Here is a 19,744-nt window from a genome sequence, read left to right as displayed (position 1 = left end):
GTCAGTAGGCTCCCTGACATCCTGATATTTGCAGGATCCCCGCATGGCTGGCAGAAGCCGGCGGGTTGAACTTGTTGCAGGCGGCCCTCTTTCCAGCTGCCTTTCTTCCTGACGGTCTAGGCTGTCCGTTTGCCGGGCCACTCGGTGGCGTGAGCATGACCAATGAGAGGCCTCCAGCCTCTCCGCTGGAGGCAGCGCTAGGACCCGCGCCAGCACCCAGCGGTGCTGGACCCACCGCTAGGGCAGCCCTAAGGACGTGCGGCCGTAGTCCTCACTGCTGTCGTTCCCCATCCCAGAGCTTGGCCGGGGGGAGGCGGCGGGGGGCGGGGGGGGGGGGGGTGGGGTGCTGGCGGGATTGCGGAGGTCAGGCCTCCCTGGCAATGCCGGGAAAATCCTTGGTGTGTGAGCCAGCAGTCTAGGATTTGGGTGAGAGCTCGGCCCCGGCCCCTCACCTTTTCTGTTTCTTCTGCAAGTGGGTCTGCCGTGGACTGTGGCCCAATCCTCTGCAGTCCTGTGTGAGGAAGCTGGCGGCAGGAGAAGCGCAGGAGAAAGGGCAGCTTGGCGAGGAGACCACCCTTGGCAGGGCACTCTGCGGAGGAGTGACCCACAGATGGGCCATTTCATTCTTCCCTGGACCCGTCGAGACAGGGAGGACTAAAGCCCAGGACCCCAGGTCTCCAGGCCATCAGGGTAAGACGGGAAGCCCGGAGCGGGCCTCCGTTCCATTGCAAACGGCAGCCTGCACCACTTCGTTGGTGCAGTAGAAAGCGGGTTCTGTCTGGCGAAGCCCGCCTTGGACGAAGGACCGTGCGTGCCCAGAGTATCTCCGCACTCATACTGCTGCGGTGACTCCGCTACCCTGACCTCCCATTCCAGGCCAACCACCCCACCCTGCGGCCCACCTTCCACCCCTTGATCGGTGGCCTGCACAATGCTCTTGCCACCTCCACTCCCACACATGTGTAGGAAGCATGAGAGGTTCCTCGAGTCCCTCCTGTGCCCCCTTCAGATCCTCACAGCCATCGCGGGCATGCTTCTGGGCCTCCTGCGCCCTCCACCACCACGGAACCCTGGTCATTGTGGAGGAAAGTGTTGAACACAAGGGTGCAGGGCATCGAAGAGGTCTGCGCTGCAGGTGCCATGCTCTCTCATTCCTAGAGGCTTGCACCTTTGTGAAAGACATTTCGCCCTCGGGGCTCCTGTTAGTTACACAGGGCACAGGCCAGGGTGAGGGACCCTGTGGTTGGGCTCTTCGATCCGCATGCAATGTGCAAATCACCCACAAATGCACTCTGTGCGGTGTTCGGATTCATTTGAGACGAGGAGCAAAGAAGCACATGGACTGCACATCTTAGAGCGTAGATTGCGCGCACAGCTTTCCGGGAATTCGAGACTCGGGCAATGTTTGAGTGATTCGGGGACGAGCCCGGCCATCAACATCCCCGCTGGGGATCTCTCCCCTACGTGGGAGTGAGGGTTAGTTACTCCGTCCACCCTGGGTGACACAGGGAAGCCCGAGGGTTTGGCGAGCTGGGCCAGGCAGGACGGGCCCCTCCCAGTCAGCGGCCGATGGCCCTGCGGGCTTTTGCTCCTGCACGCAGAAGGAATGCAATCCTGCCTACGATACGGGTTCTCTGGAGGGTGGTCCAGATGTTGCCCAGTCTGCAAGCCCCACGGCTGACCCCCACCCCTTACTTGCAGCCCAGCCGACCCCCCGGCACAGGTGCAACCCTCATAATGGCCATGTGATGACAGGTCCACCCATACCACCACCCTCACGGAAGGCCATCTCATTTTCCCACTGGCAGAATCAAGCCGAACATCCTGGGGTGGAGTGCACACAGCAGGCTACCCAGTGACACCGCAAGGTGTTTCAGCCTCTGTGCACTCTCCTTGCTTGAACGGCTGCACCTTCACTTGACAGGAACGTCAACTTTGGTTTCCGGGGTGTGCCCCACCGTTGCACATTCTGCTTCAGTGTGCAAGACCTCCGTGCGCTGACACGGATTTCCACGTCTCCCTTTGGTGTGACTGAGTGCTGCGTGGCGCTGCCCCGGGCACCTGCTTGCACACAGCAGGGCCTGAGCAGCCTCCCGGGCCGGCCACCACACACCTCACACTCCTACTCCTGCACCCTTCCCTGGAAACCTACCCCACAGCCTGGCGTTGGCTCTGCCCGTGAACTCCCTTGGTTCCCGTTACTCGCCCTGCCGCTCCCGGTAGCGGTGGAGCCCACCGGCCCCGGGCACCAGTCCCCTGCGACGAACGGGTTAGATGTCCGTGAGCAAGGGCAGATTTTCGAGAGCAGGGGCGCGTGAGAAATGCAGGGTAGCTGAAGAGAGGGGGACATACCGGTCACGAACCCCTTGCCTTCACTCCTGCTCTCAGAGGGCCAGCAGGCCTTAGTTTCTTTCAGCAACGCAGCCTGAAATGGGGACACCTGGGGCCCATCTTTCCCTTAGCGAAGCAGGGTAGAAAGAGTTGGCGACGCAGAGTTCCCAACGGCATTCCCACACCTGAACGGGTCACTGGGGCAGAGGGCCAGATGGGTGCTGTGTGAAACGCAGCAACCCCGTAAGAAGGAGCTGCCTTGCCTACTTAAGGCAGCGTGTTGCTGTAGCTCACTGGAATCCCCAGGTGGGGAGGGGACAGAGAGCCGGGCGCAAGGACAGACAGGGAGCGGGACTGAAAGAGGGAACAGGGAGAAGGTGACACATGGACAGAAAGACTGAATGCACCCTTTGCTTGGCTCTTTGCCCTCTTGAAGGGAGGCCAGAGTCTTCTTCTGGCACGGGCTTTCCCTCTGGCTGGCCCCGGCCCCTTGCAGGGGCTGTCCTCCCAGGAATAGCCTCTGCTCCCAGGACGCGCGTCCCTGTGCCTCTCTCCCTTGGTTTACCCAGGGACCCTGGGAAGGTGCCATGGAGAGGTGAAGAGGTAGTGAGCAGCTCTAGTTAGCACCTGCAGGAAACACACAGCAGACGGCCACGGCCAGGGAAGGGCCGCAAAAGGTCAGAGAGTGAACTTCGTGGGCACCGCCTTGATGCGAGAGAGGGTTAGCTGCGCAAGGGAGGGGGCTGACAGGCGGGACTAGGAGTGTGCCGCTCAGGGGAGCCTCGGTTGGAGGACCCCAGAGGAGGCGAGCAGGCTGGGCGTGGCTGACAGCCCGCTCCTTGATCCCTGGTCTTCCTCTCCACTAGGGGGCGACTGAAAGGTACAGGCGCTCGCGCGCGGGATCCCGCCAGAACCTGGGGTCGCCAGGGCCCCAGGAATGCTGACAGAGCAGGGATAAGGGCGGTGCCCCTTGGCAGCTGCCCGGCCGCCGAGCCCGCAGACATGGCGAGTCCTGCTGGGCACGCAATCGGCGGTGCATCGTGCGCTATGGGGGTGACCACAGCCCCTGCCAGGGCCCTCCAGGTGACAGGGCTGCCGGGGTGCCGAGGCAGTGCAGCACGAGGGGACCGTGGCGGCCGCCGGGGGTGGCGTTGGGGGCCAGGTGGCGGAGGGCTGGCCAAGGATCGCTACAAGGGAAGGGCGAATGCTATGCAGAAGCCCAGGCCCTCAGAGCCTGCTGGAGGGGGCGAGCCTGGCTGGGTGGAGGGTGGCGCTGCGGGCGGGGTTGGTGCTGGACATGCGGGGTCTCGTGCAGGTGCTGGAAGTGGGGGCAGGAGGCCAGAAGTCGGCTGCAGAAGAGGCCCCATTAAGGGCCGAGGAGAAGCCAGGTGGGAGCAGCGCGCGGCCGCCACTGGAGGTGCTGGAGGCCCTGCAGTGGCAGCTGAGCGCCGAGAGTGCCCGAGGCCGCAGGGACTACCTTGCTGTGAAGCTGGCCACGGCCCAGCGGCGGAAGCCCATTCTGGAGCGTAGGCGGAGCGTCATCCAGCGCATCCCCGGTTTCTGGGCCAAAGCCATATCCTTCCCCGTGCTGTGTGTGGTGGTGGTTGGCATGGTGGAGGAGGACGGCTGTGGTGAGAGGGCGAGGAGGAGGGTCCGGGCTTGTGAGGGGGTTGTGCGCGGAGGACAGAGCCTGGCACCTGCAGAGGCATAGGAAGACAGGGGAGAGGGGCCGTGGCGGGTGATGGGAGGCATGGAGAGGGAGGGCCGGGCAGGGAGGGAAGGGCTGTCTCTGGCCGTCAGAGCAGAAGGTGTGGGCACCAGCCACCATTCCCGCGCTGCAGATATCCGGGGCGCATTGCTACAACCCAAGAGCCCAGAGGAGAGCTTTGCCCAGGGGGCTCGGGGAAGGAGACACGTGGCCCGCGCCCACCTCCCTGATGCCTTCCTTCCCGTGTTCTTGTCAGACGGCAGGTCCCAAGAAGGTTTGGGGGCAGGCCACAGAGCCTGTTCCCACCCTCCTTCCCTAGGCACACCCAGGCGAGCCTCTCCGGGCACGTGCACACACACAGACGCGCAGACACACCCTTTTGGTGGCAAGCCGCCTGTTTGGGGGAGTTCCAAAGGGGAACGCTGCCTTCCTGCAGCGCAGGGGTGTCTGGAAACGACTGCGTGGTGACACGGTCTCTGCGGAACAGGCGCACTGCTTTCTCTGGGACCCCAAGGGACAGGGAAAGGGCACGGGCAGAGGACCTCAGCGCTGAGTCCTCTGCGCCAGCACAGCCTCCCGAAGGGCTGGTGTCTGGGAAGGAGTGGAGGGGGCGCCTGCCGTCGCAGTGCAGGCAGCCTCAGGAGAACATGAGCCCAGAGGTAGCAGACTGGGGAGCCAGTGTGAGTAAAGGCAGTCGGGGAGGGCACAGCAAGAGGGCACACGTGCGGAGTCCAGGTGGGAGGGCCTCGGCAGTCTCTGTTTCGGGTTCAGTCGAAATCCGTGGCTCTCAGCTGTGCGTGGCCTTGGCTCTGAAGGCTTCTTGACCAAAGAGCAGATTCAGAACCACCCCCAGATATCAGCCATCATCAGTGACCAAGACGAAGACATGCTTGAGTACTTGCTCACTGTGGAGGTCAGACTGGGGTGGCAGAGGGGCAGTCAGGTGTGGGGGGCCTGGGCTCCAGGCGGGAGTGGTCCGAGCACAGGGAGGAAGGGAGGGGGAGGCGGGTGCTTCCCGCCAGCAGGCAAAGTCAGGCAGCTGGGTCAGATGACACCTGCGCCCACCACGTCTCCACAGGTGCAGGAACTGGTTGGTCCGAAGCACCGCTGCAGGCTGAAGTTCTTCTTTCGGAGCAACCCCTACTTCCTGAATGAAGTGATCATCAAGGAGTACCATGTGAGCCTTGCAGGTGAGGTGGGGTTGCTGGACTCGGGTGTGGGAGGGCAAGGAGAAGGGGTGGGGTGGGAGACCGGTGTGGACACCGGGCAGTAGGAAAGCACACAGGCAGGTCCTTCGCTTCAGGCTATCGGGCCACTCGTTCCACTGCCGTCGACTGGTTCTGGGACTATGAACGCGGAGTTCCCAGCCGCAGGCAGGACACAAGCAGCGTCAACCTCTTCAACTGGCTGTCAGAGCACAGTCTTCCTGGCTCGGGCAAGATTGCTGAGGTGAGGCTGCACTGGCCATGGTCAGAAAGGGCGATGCTGGAGGCCCCGGGGTGTTTGGAGCTGTCAGGGACAGTGCTTGCAGGGGCTGTTTCATTTCAGCTCATAAGTGAGGACCTGTGGCCCAGTCCCCTGAGGCACTACCTCAGGGGTACAAAGGCCCCACTGGAGGGAGCTGCAAGAGGACCCGTTGCCGAGGAGCCCAGGGGCTAGGCGTTCCCAGGTCAGTCAGTGGTTGCACCCAGGAGACTCCTCTGAGAAACAGCAGGGAAAAGTCAAGCTCAGGACATCTGGACGTTCCCCAGGGCCCCACGTGGTCCGCGGGGATATTTCAAAGGGCAGGGGCCGGCCCCTGTGCCAAGGGAGTGCTTACCCAAAGCGGGATACTTTAACACGTTTCTGCGATTCCCTGTCTCTGGCAATTTGGGCGCCCCCCTACCGGGGCCCGGAAGCACTCAGTGGGCCGCCGTACCGCGCGCCCCCTCCCCAGCTCTCCACACAAACTTGTACGCAGCCATGCTGCACCTGCTCTGCAGCCTGTGGCCCGGGGTCCCTGTCTAAGCCCAGGGCTCCTTCAGCCGATCCCACCTACCTTCTGGTGGCCTCAGGCTCCAGGCAGCACGCTTTTCACGTCCTGGGGCCTCTCAGGGCACGGTGCAATGACTGGGGACACCATGGGTCACAGAGTGGCCCGAGACACCACCATTGGGTGGTGTGCCCCTGCCGCTGAGTGCGCGACTGGGCATTCTTGTTGGGGTGAGAGTCTCGGGGGGGCAGTCCAGAGCATGCGGTGAAGAGGGCAGACCATGCAACCGGCCAGGGAGGACACGGCCTGGGCGCGGTCTTCCCGCGCCAGTGATGGCCGAAGGATTCTGTGTGGTTTTCCCGCACAGGAACAAAGGCTGCCCCGGGGATCGCCTGTGGATGTGGACGCACAGACAGATGGCACCGTGTGCCTGAGTGACGGGGAAAGACACATAAAGGTCTCAGCAGTGCTTCCGCCTCTGTGTCTTTTGTAGCCGGGTCACGCGCCACTCTTAAGCACAAGGGCCGCGCCCCCATTCACACATCCAGTGCACGTGGAATCCTGCCCACGGTCCCATCTCTGACTGGAGGAGATGTGTGATGAGCAGGCCGGGCAGGGCCTGCAGACTCCCTTGCCCCATCACGGCCCCGTCCATGCCACCTTACGACTTCAGCAACCTGTTTCCTCACCCAAGCAGCTCCAGCTCAGGGTCATGAGCCAGAATCCAGATAGGGTCCTGTCAGTGTACTTTGGGCTTGTCCATCTGTATAGTTGCCGTGCTCCCAACACCTGCTGCTACGTAGTTCCTCGACTGAGGACGAAGTTTATGCAGCGGGTAGGCTGCATGTGTGCACTCAGGGACTCCCCAGGCGCCTTCCTTTGCCTCTGCTTGTAAATGGGCACTTGATGTGACAGAGAGTGTCGGGCTCCGGGCTCCGAGGTGCAGTCGCAGATAAGAGGATCTGCTTCAGTTCTGCCCGGAGGGGACGCTTTCGTGTTCCTGTAGGATGAGTGTCAGGAATCCATGCCCCAGGGCTGAGGGCGGAGGCAGCGCTGAAATGTTTGATCTGGAGGACCTCATGCAGCTGACTGAGGTGAGGTGAGGGAATGAAGTGTTGGTGGAAGGGGACATGGTGGCCTTGGAGTAGGGCTGTGGTTGTTCCCCGTAATGAAGGGGAGGGCGATGCCTGGAAGTGTAGCAGTGTGCAGATAGGGAGTTCCGGTGGGAGTAGGAGTAAGTCTACGGGGTAGGGGGTGGGAGGCGGGTAAGTGGTGCAGAAGGAGGATTCCGAGGACGAGCAGGGAGGCAAAGATGGAAGAGCGGGGTGAGGCCGTTGGGCAGAAGCCGAAGGCATGGAGGAGGAAGCGCTTGCGGAGGAGGCTTGTGGAGAAGGGCCTGTGAGAAGGAGGGAAGTGCACCTTGGGGGACTTGGTGCAGGAGGGGCTGGTAGTTGGGGAAGAGGTTGTGCCCGAGGTGACGGTGGTAAGGAAGGAGTTAGCACTGGATGTGTGGTTGGTTCATGTGGGGGAGGGTCTTTGGAAATGTGTCAGCAGAGGAACAGCTGGGGGGTGGGAGAGGAGATCTGGAGGTAGGGAGCGAGCAGGCAGGTGCTGGTAAAATAGCAATCAGTGTGGGAGGAGGAACAGAACGCCCAGGAGGGGAAACGAGAGAGAGAGGAGCTGTGGAAGCTTAGGGGTTGGGGGAAGAAGCGGGAATGCGGGTCCGGGTGTTACAGGAGCTGGTGTTGCGCGCGCAGAAGGAGGTGGTGGCGGAAGACCACCTGAAGACGATGAGGAGCCTGAGGTCCAAACACGGACCTTAGAGGGCTGAGCAGTGCGAGCAAGAGCAGCGACCAGAGCGTGGACAGGTGGAAGTGGCAACGTTGGTGCCGAAGTGGATGACTTCATGCGAGTGGGACAGTTTTGGCCTAGGGCGAAGTGCTGGTGGCAAGGAAGGATGTCTGGTGGAATCTGCAAGTGTGGAGGGAGGAGGTGGTGACTGAAGAGCAGTTGCTGGAGGAGGCGCAGCTTGTGCTGCAGTAGGGAGCCAAGAAGGAGTAGCAGTGAGAGAAGCGTAGGGCCTGCAAGTGGAAGCGGTGGTAGGGGGAGAGAGTTTTCAAGAGCTAGAAGTGAGAAGAAGGCAGGACGAGTAGAGGCTCACACTCTGTTTGTGGAAGGAGTGGGGTAACACGAAGTTCTGCTGAGGGAGAGCAGGGACGGGCAGAATCACCCTGAGGAGAGGCTGCAGGGGCAATTGGTTGCTGGGGGACAGCTGGTGCGGGAGAGCGGCGGGACCCACCGGGAGACCGGCGGGTGGAGGGTCCCGAGGGCGGGGCCCAGGCCAAAGCACATTGGCTAGGCCAGCACTCACCGAAACAGGAGCAGGCTGGGCCTTGACCCATGGGGCCCTGCACCTGGACGCCACTGGAGCCTCCAGGGGCGCTGCAGGCGGAGATGGAGCCCTTGAATGAGCGAGCCAGCAGGGCCTTCTCTGGGTTCGAGTGTGGGGCTTCTTAGAGGAGAAAGTCCCACCTGGAACTCAGAAGCAACGTCCATCAGCGCACGTGTGCATTCTGGGCCGAAGCGCAGTCCTCGGGGCCGCACCGCAGGGACTACAAGGTGCCAGAGCAGGGCCCGGAGTAAGGCATCAGCGGGCTTACTTTGCAAAGGATACGGGCATTTTCCAGAAGGGCTCCGGAGCTCCCACATGGTGCAGAAGAGCTCAGGGTGGGCACCACAGGCAGATGCAGAGCTTTGAGGGCATGCCTCATCTCCATGGAAACAGTGCAGTCCAGACCAGGACACACACCGAGGCTCGTACTGCACAGGTTCTTGTGTGAGTAAGGCTGCAGGAGGGCGCCTTGAGGTTCCACATGCTCAGTCAGAGGCAGGAGTGTGTGGCGTGATGAAGAGGAGGCTCGGCTGCCCATGGGGGCTCTGAGGGCCAGGAACCCCCCTCTCGGGAGCAACAGGAATGGAGCAAAGGAGAGCCACCGTAGGCTCCGTTGCCCTGTGAGGACAAGGCATGGGCCTAGGGGGAAAACGGAGGTGATGCGATGGCACTCTGTTCTCCAGAAACACTGCATTTCCTAGCCGCTCCCTGCTCAGGACCCTGCCTGCAGGCTCCTTGACCTAGAGCAGTTTGTCAAGCACTTAGAGCTGTCCGCCATGATCAGGGAGCGAGAAAAAGAACACGGGGAAACCTCATGATCGATCTGAAGGTGAGGCTGGGTAGAGCAAGGCGGGGCAGGGAGGGAGCTGGGGAGGATCAGCCGCCGTGCCCGGGAACAGGACATGGCACGCACCTGGAGTGAGATTCCTCCCTGGGCGCCCACTCTTCCCAGCAGGTGGATAAAGGCGGTGAGCGAGGCCAGACCCTGCTCTTGTTTGGCACTTGGTCCCACTTCCTCTGTGATGTGATTGTGAAGCCGTATGTCAGTAGGCTCCCTGACATCCTGATATTTGCAGGATCCCCGCATGGCTGGCAGAAGCCGGCGGGTTGAACTTGTTGCAGGCGGCCCTCTTTCCAGCTGCCTTTCTTCCTGACGGTCTAGGCTGTCCGTTTGCCGGGCCACTCGGTGGCGTGAGCATGACCAATGAGAGGCCTCCAGCCTCTCCGCTGGAGGCAGCGCTAGGACCCGCGCCAGCACCCAGCGGTGCTGGACCCACCGCTAGGGCAGCCCTAAGGACGTGCGGCCGTAGTCCTCACTGCTGTCGTTCCCCATCCCAGAGCTTGGCCGGGGGGAGGCGGCGGGGGGCGGGGGGGGGGGGGGTGGGGTGCTGGCGGGATTGCGGAGGTCAGGCCTCCCTGGCAATGCCGGGAAAATCCTTGGTGTGTGAGCCAGCAGTCTAGGATTTGGGTGAGAGCTCGGCCCCGGCCCCTCACCTTTTCTGTTTCTTCTGCAAGTGGGTCTGCCGTGGACTGTGGCCCAATCCTCTGCAGTCCTGTGTGAGGAAGCTGGCGGCAGGAGAAGCGCAGGAGAAAGGGCAGCTTGGCGAGGAGACCACCCTTGGCAGGGCACTCTGCGGAGGAGTGACCCACAGATGGGCCATTTCATTCTTCCCTGGACCCGTCGAGACAGGGAGGACTAAAGCCCAGGACCCCAGGTCTCCAGGCCATCAGGGTAAGACGGGAAGCCCGGAGCGGGCCTCCGTTCCATTGCAAACGGCAGCCTGCACCACTTCGTTGGTGCAGTAGAAAGCGGGTTCTGTCTGGCGAAGCCCGCCTTGGACGAAGGACCGTGCGTGCCCAGAGTATCTCCGCACTCATACTGCTGCGGTGACTCCGCTACCCTGACCTCCCATTCCAGGCCAACCACCCCACCCTGCGGCCCACCTTCCACCCCTTGATCGGTGGCCTGCACAATGCTCTTGCCACCTCCACTCCCACACATGTGTAGGAAGCATGAGAGGTTCCTCGAGTCCCTCCTGTGCCCCCTTCAGATCCTCACAGCCATCGCGGGCATGCTTCTGGGCCTCCTGCGCCCTCCACCACCACGGAACCCTGGTCATTGTGGAGGAAAGTGTTGAACACAAGGGTGCAGGGCATCGAAGAGGTCTGCGCTGCAGGTGCCATGCTCTCTCATTCCTAGAGGCTTGCACCTTTGTGAAAGACATTTCGCCCTCGGGGCTCCTGTTAGTTACACAGGGCACAGGCCAGGGTGAGGGACCCTGTGGTTGGGCTCTTCGATCCGCATGCAATGTGCAAATCACCCACAAATGCACTCTGTGCGGTGTTCGGATTCATTTGAGACGAGGAGCAAAGAAGCACATGGACTGCACATCTTAGAGCGTAGATTGCGCGCACAGCTTTCCGGGAATTCGAGACTCGGGCAATGTTTGAGTGATTCGGGGACGAGCCCGGCCATCAACATCCCCGCTGGGGATCTCTCCCCTACGTGGGAGTGAGGGTTAGTTACTCCGTCCACCCTGGGTGACACAGGGAAGCCCGAGGGTTTGGCGAGCTGGGCCAGGCAGGACGGGCCCCTCCCAGTCAGCGGCCGATGGCCCTGCGGGCTTTTGCTCCTGCACGCAGAAGGAATGCAATCCTGCCTACGATACGGGTTCTCTGGAGGGTGGTCCAGATGTTGCCCAGTCTGCAAGCCCCACGGCTGACCCCCACCCCTTACTTGCAGCCCAGCCGACCCCCCGGCACAGGTGCAACCCTCATAATGGCCATGTGATGACAGGTCCACCCATACCACCACCCTCACGGAAGGCCATCTCATTTTCCCACTGGCAGAATCAAGCCGAACATCCTGGGGTGGAGTGCACACAGCAGGCTACCCAGTGACACCGCAAGGTGTTTCAGCCTCTGTGCACTCTCCTTGCTTGAACGGCTGCACCTTCACTTGACAGGAACGTCAACTTTGGTTTCCGGGGTGTGCCCCACCGTTGCACATTCTGCTTCAGTGTGCAAGACCTCCGTGCGCTGACACGGATTTCCACGTCTCCCTTTGGTGTGACTGAGTGCTGCGTGGCGCTGCCCCGGGCACCTGCTTGCACACAGCAGGGCCTGAGCAGCCTCCCGGGCCGGCCACCACACACCTCACACTCCTACTCCTGCACCCTTCCCTGGAAACCTACCCCACAGCCTGGCGTTGGCTCTGCCCGTGAACTCCCTTGGTTCCCGTTACTCGCCCTGCCGCTCCCGGTAGCGGTGGAGCCCACCGGCCCCGGGCACCAGTCCCCTGCGACGAACGGGTTAGATGTCCGTGAGCAAGGGCAGATTTTCGAGAGCAGGGGCGCGTGAGAAATGCAGGGTAGCTGAAGAGAGGGGGACATACCGGTCACGAACCCCTTGCCTTCACTCCTGCTCTCAGAGGGCCAGCAGGCCTTAGTTTCTTTCAGCAACGCAGCCTGAAATGGGGACACCTGGGGCCCATCTTTCCCTTAGCGAAGCAGGGTAGAAAGAGTTGGCGACGCAGAGTTCCCAACGGCATTCCCACACCTGAACGGGTCACTGGGGCAGAGGGCCAGATGGGTGCTGTGTGAAACGCAGCAACCCCGTAAGAAGGAGCTGCCTTGCCTACTTAAGGCAGCGTGTTGCTGTAGCTCACTGGAATCCCCAGGTGGGGAGGGGACAGAGAGCCGGGCGCAAGGACAGACAGGGAGCGGGACTGAAAGAGGGAACAGGGAGAAGGTGACACATGGACAGAAAGACTGAATGCACCCTTTGCTTGGCTCTTTGCCCTCTTGAAGGGAGGCCAGAGTCTTCTTCTGGCACGGGCTTTCCCTCTGGCTGGCCCCGGCCCCTTGCAGGGGCTGTCCTCCCAGGAATAGCCTCTGCTCCCAGGACGCGCGTCCCTGTGCCTCTCTCCCTTGGTTTACCCAGGGACCCTGGGAAGGTGCCATGGAGAGGTGAAGAGGTAGTGAGCAGCTCTAGTTAGCACCTGCAGGAAACACACAGCAGACGGCCACGGCCAGGGAAGGGCCGCAAAAGGTCAGAGAGTGAACTTCGTGGGCACCGCCTTGATGCGAGAGAGGGTTAGCTGCGCAAGGGAGGGGGCTGACAGGCGGGACTAGGAGTGTGCCGCTCAGGGGAGCCTCGGTTGGAGGACCCCAGAGGAGGCGAGCAGGCTGGGCGTGGCTGACAGCCCGCTCCTTGATCCCTGGTCTTCCTCTCCACTAGGGGGCGACTGAAAGGTACAGGCGCGCGCGCGGGATCCCGCCAGAACCTGGGGTCGCCAGGGCCCCAGGAATGCTGACAGAGCAGGGATAAGGGCGGTGCCCCTTGGCAGCTGCCCGGCCGCCGAGCCCGCAGACATGGCGAGTCCTGCTGGGCACGCAATCGGCGGTGCATCGTGCGCTATGGGGGTGACCACAGCCCCTGCCAGGGCCCTCCAGGTGACAGGGCTGCCGGGGTGCCGAGGCAGTGCAGCACGAGGGGACCGTGGCGGCCGCCGGGGGTGGCGTTGGGGGCCAGGTGGCGGAGGGCTGGCCAAGGATCGCTACAAGGGAAGGGCGAATGCTATGCAGAAGCCCAGGCCCTCAGAGCCTGCTGGAGGGGGCGAGCCTGGCTGGGTGGAGGGTGGCGCTGCGGGCGGGGTTGGTGCTGGACATGCGGGGTCTCGTGCAGGTGCTGGAAGTGGGGGCAGGAGGCCAGAAGTCGGCTGCAGAAGAGGCCCCATTAAGGGCCGAGGAGAAGCCAGGTGGGAGCAGCGCGCGGCCGCCACTGGAGGTGCTGGAGGCCCTGCAGTGGCAGCTGAGCGCCGAGAGTGCCCGAGGCCGCAGGGACTACCTTGCTGTGAAGCTGGCCACGGCCCAGCGGCGGAAGCCCATTCTGGAGCGTAGGCGGAGCGTCATCCAGCGCATCCCCGGTTTCTGGGCCAAAGCCATATCCTTCCCCGTGCTGTGTGTGGTGGTGGTTGGCATGGTGGAGGAGGACGGCTGTGGTGAGAGGGCGAGGAGGAGGGTCCGGGCTTGTGAGGGGGTTGTGCGCGGAGGACAGAGCCTGGCACCTGCAGAGGCATAGGAAGACAGGGGAGAGGGGCCGTGGCGGGTGATGGGAGGCATGGAGAGGGAGGGCCGGGCAGGGAGGGAAGGGCTGTCTCTGGCCGTCAGAGCAGAAGGTGTGGGCACCAGCCACCATTCCCGCGCTGCAGATATCCGGGGCGCATTGCTACAACCCAAGAGCCCAGAGGAGAGCTTTGCCCAGGGGGCTCGGGGAAGGAGACACGTGGCCCGCGCCCACCTCCCTGATGCCTTCCTTCCCGTGTTCTTGTCAGACGGCAGGTCCCAAGAAGGTTTGGGGGCAGGCCACAGAGCCTGTTCCCACCCTCCTTCCCTAGGCACACCCAGGCGAGCCTCTCCGGGCACGTGCACACACACAGACGCGCAGACACACCCTTTTGGTGGCAAGCCGCCTGTTTGGGGGAGTTCCAAAGGGGAACGCTGCCTTCCTGCAGCGCAGGGGTGTCTGGAAACGACTGCGTGGTGACACGGTCTCTGCGGAACAGGCGCACTGCTTTCTCTGGGACCCCAAGGGACAGGGAAAGGGCACGGGCAGAGGACCTCAGCGCTGAGTCCTCTGCGCCAGCACAGCCTCCCGAAGGGCTGGTGTCTGGGAAGGAGTGGAGGGGGCGCCTGCCGTCGCAGTGCAGGCAGCCTCAGGAGAACATGAGCCCAGAGGTAGCAGACTGGGGAGCCAGTGTGAGTAAAGGCAGTCGGGGAGGGCACAGCAAGAGGGCACACGTGCGGAGTCCAGGTGGGAGGGCCTCGGCAGTCTCTGTTTCGGGTTCAGTCGAAATCCGTGGCTCTCAGCTGTGCGTGGCCTTGGCTCTGAAGGCTTCTTGACCAAAGAGCAGATTCAGAACCACCCCCAGATATCAGCCATCATCAGTGACCAAGACGAAGACATGCTTGAGTACTTGCTCACTGTGGAGGTCAGACTGGGGTGGCAGAGGGGCAGTCAGGTGTGGGGGGCCTGGGCTCCAGGCGGGAGTGGTCCGAGCACAGGGAGGAAGGGAGGGGGAGGCGGGTGCTTCCCGCCAGCAGGCAAAGTCAGGCAGCTGGGTCAGATGACACCTGCGCCCACCACGTCTCCACAGGTGCAGGAACTGGTTGGTCCGAAGCACCGCTGCAGGCTGAAGTTCTTCTTTCGGAGCAACCCCTACTTCCTGAATGAAGTGATCATCAAGGAGTACCATGTGAGCCTTGCAGGTGAGGTGGGGTTGCTGGACTCGGGTGTGGGAGGGCAAGGAGAAGGGGTGGGGTGGGAGACCGGTGTGGACACCGGGCAGTAGGAAAGCACACAGGCAGGTCCTTCGCTTCAGGCTATCGGGCCACTCGTTCCACTGCCGTCGACTGGTTCTGGGACTATGAACGCGGAGTTCCCAGCCGCAGGCAGGACACAAGCAGCGTCAACCTCTTCAACTGGCTGTCAGAGCACAGTCTTCCTGGCTCGGGCAAGATTGCTGAGGTGAGGCTGCACTGGCCATGGTCAGAAAGGGCGATGCTGGAGGCCCCGGGGTGTTTGGAGCTGTCAGGGACAGTGCTTGCAGGGGCTGTTTCATTTCAGCTCATAAGTGAGGACCTGTGGCCCAGTCCCCTGAGGCACTACCTCAGGGGTACAAAGGCCCCACTGGAGGGAGCTGCAAGAGGACCCGTTGCCGAGGAGCCCAGGGGCTAGGCGTTCCCAGGTCAGTCAGTGGTTGCACCCAGGAGACTCCTCTGAGAAACAGCAGGGAAAAGTCAAGCTCAGGACATCTGGACGTTCCCCAGGGCCCCACGTGGTCCGCGGGGATATTTCAAAGGGCAGGGGCCGGCCCCTGTGCCAAGGGAGTGCTTACCCAAAGCGGGATACTTTAACACGTTTCTGCGATTCCCTGTCTCTGGCAATTTGGGCGCCCCCCTACCGGGGCCCGGAAGCACTCAGTGGGCCGCCGTACCGCGCGCCCCCTCCCCAGCTCTCCACACAAACTTGTACGCAGCCATGCTGCACCTGCTCTGCAGCCTGTGGCCCGGGGTCCCTGTCTAAGCCCAGGGCTCCTTCAGCCGATCCCACCTACCTTCTGGTGGCCTCAGGCTCCAGGCAGCACGCTTTTCACGTCCTGGGGCCTCTCAGGGCACGGTGCAATGACTGGGGACACCATGGGTCACAGAGTGGCCCGAGACACCACCATTGGGTGGTGTGCCCCTGCCGCTGAGTGCGCGACTGGGCATTCTTGTTGGGGTGAGAGTCTCGGGGGGGCAGTCCAGAGCATGCGGTGAAGAGGGCAGACCATGCAACCGGCCAGGGAGGACACGGCCTGGGCGCGGTCTTCCCGCGCCAGTGATGGCCGAAGGATTCTGTGTGGTTTTCCCGCACAGGAACAAAGGCTGCCCCGGGGATCGCCTGTGGATGTGGACGCACAGACAGATGGCACCGTGTGCCTGAGTGACGGGGAAAGACACATAAAGGTCTCAGCAGTGCTTCCGCCTCTGTGTCTTTTGTAGCCGGGTCACGCGCCACTCTTAAGCACAAGGGCCGCGCCCCCATTCACACATCCAGTGCACGTGGAATCCTGCCCACGGTCCCATCTCTGACTGGAGGAGATGTGTGATGAGCAGGCCGGGCAGGGCCTGCAGACTCCCTTGCCCCATCACGGCCCCGTCCATGCCACCTTACGACTTCAGCAACCTGTTTCCTCACCAAGCAGCTCCAGCTCAGGGTCATGAGCCAGAATCCAGATAGGGTCCTGTCAGTGTACTTTGGGCTTGTCCATCTGTATAGTTGCCGTGCTCCCAACACCTGCTGCTACGTAGTTCCTCGACTGAGGACGAAGTTTATGCAGCGGGTAGGCTGCATGTGTGCACTCAGGGACTCCCCAGGCGCCTTCCTTTGCCTCTGCTTGTAAATGGGCACTTGATGTGACAGAGAGTGTCGGGCTCCGGGCTCCGAGGTGCAGTCGCAGATAAGAGGATCTGCTTCAGTTCTGCCCGGAGGGGACGCTTTCGTGTTCCTGTAGGATGAGTGTCAGGAATCCATGCCCAGGGCTGAGGGCGGAGGCAGCGCTGAAATGTTTGATCTGGAGGACCTCATGCAGCTGACTGAGGTGAGGTGAGGGAATGAAGTGTTGGTGGAAGGGGACATGGTGGCCTTGGAGTAGGGCTGTGGTTGTTCCCCGTAATGAAGGGGAGGGCGATGCCTGGAAGTGTAGCAGTGTGCAGATAGGGAGTTCCGGTGGGAGTAGGAGTAAGTCTACGGGGTAGGGGGTGGGAGGCGGGTAAGTGGTGCAGAAGGAGGATTCCGAGGACGAGCAGGGAGGCAAAGATGGAAGAGCGGGGTGAGGCCGTTGGGCAGAAGCCGAAGGCATGGAGGAGGAAGCGCTTGCGGAGGAGGCTTGTGGAGAAGGGCCTGTGAGAAGGAGGGAAGTGCACCTTGGGGGACTTGGTGCAGGAGGGGCTGGTAGTTGGGGAAGAGGTTGTGCCCGAGGTGACGGTGGTAAGGAAGGAGTTAGCACTGGATGTGTGGTTGGTTCATGTGGGGGAGGGTCTTTGGAAATGTGTCAGCAGAGGAACAGCTGGGGGTGGGAGAGGAGATCTGGAGGTAGGGAGCGAGCAGGCAGGTGCTGGTAAAATAGCAATCAGTGTGGGAGGAGGAACAGAACGCCCCAGGAGGGGAAACGAGAGAGAGAGGAGCTGTGGAAGCTTAGGGGTTGGGGAAGAAGCGGGAATGCGGGTCCGGGTGTTACAGGAGCTGGTGTTGCGCGCGCAGAAGGAGGTGGTGGCGGAAGACCACCTGAAGACGATGAGGAGCCTGAGGTCCAAACACGGACCTTAGAGGGCTGAGCAGTGCGAGCAAAGAGCAGCGACCAGAGCGTGGACAGGTGGAAGTGGCAACGTTGGTGCCGAAGTGGATGACTTCATGCGAGTGGGACAGTTTTGGCCTAGGGCGAAGTGCTGGTGGCAAGGAAGGATGTCTGGTGGAATCTGCAAGTGTGGAGGGAGGAGTGGTGACTGAAGAGCAGTTGCTGGAGGAGGCGCAGCTTGTGCTGCAGTAGGGAGCCAAGAAGGAGTAGCAGTGAGAGAAGCGTAGGGCCTGCAAGTGGAAGCTGGTGGTAGGGGGAGAGAGTTTTCAAGAGCTAGAAGTGAGAAGAAGGCAGGACGAGTAGAGGCTCACACTCTGTTTGTGGAAGGAGTGGGGTAACACGAAGTTCTGCCCCTGAGGAGAGGCTGCAGGGGCAATTGGTTGCTGGGGGACAGCTGGTGCGGGAGAGCGGCGGGACCCACCGGGAGACCGGCGGGTGGAGGGTCCCGAGGGCGGGGCCCAGGCCAAAGCACATTGGCTAGGCCAGCACTCACCGAAACAGGAGCAGGCTGGGCCTTGACCCATGGGGCCCTGCACCTGGACGCCACTGGAGCCTCCAGGGGCGCTGCAGGCGGAGATGGAGCCCTTGAATGAGCGAGCCAGCAGGGCCTTCTCTGGTTCGAGTGTGGGGGCTTCTTAGAGGAGAAAGTCCCACCTGGAACTCAGAAGCAACCGTCCATCAGCGCACGTGTGCATTCTGGGCCGAAGCGCAGTCCTCGGGGCCGCACCGCAGGGACTACAAGGTGCCAGAGCAGGGCCCGGAGTAAGGCATCAGCGGGCTTACTTTGCAAAGGATACGGGCATTTTCCAGAAGGGCTCCGGAGCTCCCACATGGTGCAGAACGAGCTCAGGGTGGGGCACCACAGGCAGATGCAGAGCTTTGAGGGCATGCCTCATCTCCATGGAAACAGTGCAGTCCCAGACCAGGACACACACCGAGGCTCGTACTGCACAGGTTCTTGTGTGAGTAAGGCTGCAGGAGGGCGCCTTGAGGTTCCACATGCTCAGTCAGAGGCAGGAGTGTGTGGCGTGATGAAGAGGAGGCTCGGCTGCCCATGGGGGCTCTGAGGGCCAGGAACCCCCCTCTCGGGAGCAACAGGAATGGAGCAAAGGAGAGCCACCGTTAGGCTCCGTTGCCCTGTGAGGACAAGGCATGGGCCCTAGGGGGGAAAACGGAGGTGATGCGATGGCACTCTGTTCTCCAGAAAACACTGCATTTCCTAGCCGCTCCCTGCTCAGGACCCTGCCTGCAGGCTCCTTGACCTAGAGCAGTTTGTCAAGCACTTAGAGCTGTCCGCCATGATCAGGGAGCGAGAAAAAGAACACGGGGAAACCTCATGATCGATCTGAAGGTGAGGCTGGGTAGAGCAAGGCGGGGCAGGGAGGGAGCTGGGGAGGATCAGCCGCCGTGCCCGGGAACAGGACAAGGCACGCACCTGGAGTGAGATTCCTCCCTGGGCGCCCACTCTTCCCAGCAGGTGGATAAAGGCGGTGAGCGAGGGCCAGACCCTGCTCTTGTTTGGCACTTGGTCCCACTTCCTCTGTGATGTGATTGTGAAGCCGTATGTCAGTAGGCTCCCTGACATCCTGATATTTGCAGGATCCCGCATGGCTGGCAGAAGCCGGCGGGTTGAACTTGTTGCAGGCGGCCCTCTTTCCAGCTGCCTTTCTTCCTGACGGTCTAGGCTGGTCCGTTTGCCGGGCCACTCGGGTGGCGTGAGCAAGACCAATGAGAGGCCTCCAGCCTCTCCGCTGGAGGCAGCGCTAGGACCCGCGCCAGCACCCAGCGGTGCTGGACCCACCGCTAGGGCAGCCCTAAGGACGTGCGGCCGTAGTCCTCACTGCTGTCGTTCCCCATCCCAGAGCTTGGCCGGGGGGAGGCGGCGGGGGGCGGGGGGGGGGGGGGGTGGGGTGCTGGCGGGATTGCGGAGGTCAGGCCTCCCTGGCAATGCCGGGAAAATCCTTGGTGTGTGAGCCAGCAGTCTAGGATTTGGGTGAGAGCTCGGCCCCGGCCCCTCACCTTTTCTGTTTCTTCTGCAAGTGGGTCTGCCGTGGACTGTGGCCCAATCCTCTGCAGTCCTGTGTGAGGAAGCTGGCGGCAGGAGAAGCGCAGGAGAAAGGGCAGCTTGGCGAGGAGACCACCCTTGGCAGGGCACTCTGCGGAGGAGTGACCCACAGATGGGCCATTTCATTCTTCCCTGGACCCGTCGAGACAGGGAGGGACTAAAGCCCAGGACCCCAGGTCTCCAGGCCATCAGGGTTAAGACGGGAAGCCCGGAGCGGGCCTCCGTTCCATTGCAAACGGCAGCCTGCACCACTTCGTTGGTGCAGTAGAAAGCGGGTTCTGTCTGGCGAAGCCCGCCTTGGACGAAGGACCGTGCGTGCCCAGAGTATCTCCGCACTCATACTGCTGCGGTGACTCCGCTACCCTGACCTCCCATTC

The 19,744-nt window shown here is 62.2% G+C and overlaps 2 protein-coding genes across 2 annotated transcripts; both read left to right on the top strand.

Annotated features, from left to right (window-relative positions):
* The first annotated feature begins 3,628 nt into the window (after positions 1-3,628).
* LOC128780097 (testis-specific Y-encoded protein 1-like) lies at positions 3,629-5,701 on the top strand. The gene is made up of 5 exons (XM_053917806.2): positions 3,629-3,962; positions 4,855-4,952; positions 5,118-5,229; positions 5,343-5,488; positions 5,588-5,701. The coding sequence occupies exons 1-5, from the start codon at positions 3,629-3,631 to the stop codon at positions 5,696-5,698; spliced, it is 801 nt and encodes a 266-aa protein (XP_053773781.2). The 3' UTR covers positions 5,699-5,701.
* Positions 5,702-13,071: 7,370 nt separating this feature from the next.
* Positions 13,072-15,144, top strand: LOC128780096 (testis-specific Y-encoded protein 1-like). Its single transcript, XM_053917805.2, has 5 exons — positions 13,072-13,405; positions 14,298-14,395; positions 14,561-14,672; positions 14,786-14,931; positions 15,031-15,144. The coding sequence occupies exons 1-5, from the start codon at positions 13,072-13,074 to the stop codon at positions 15,139-15,141; spliced, it is 801 nt and encodes a 266-aa protein (XP_053773780.2). The 3' UTR covers positions 15,142-15,144.
* The last annotated feature ends 4,600 nt before the right edge of the window (positions 15,145-19,744 follow it).

The sequence above is a fragment of the Desmodus rotundus genome, unplaced genomic scaffold, assembly GCF_022682495.2.
Source record: "Desmodus rotundus isolate HL8 unplaced genomic scaffold, HLdesRot8A.1 manual_scaffold_300, whole genome shotgun sequence".
Taxonomy (NCBI): domain Eukaryota; kingdom Metazoa; phylum Chordata; class Mammalia; order Chiroptera; family Phyllostomidae; genus Desmodus; species Desmodus rotundus.
This window is presented reverse-complemented; position numbering and strand designations above follow the sequence as displayed.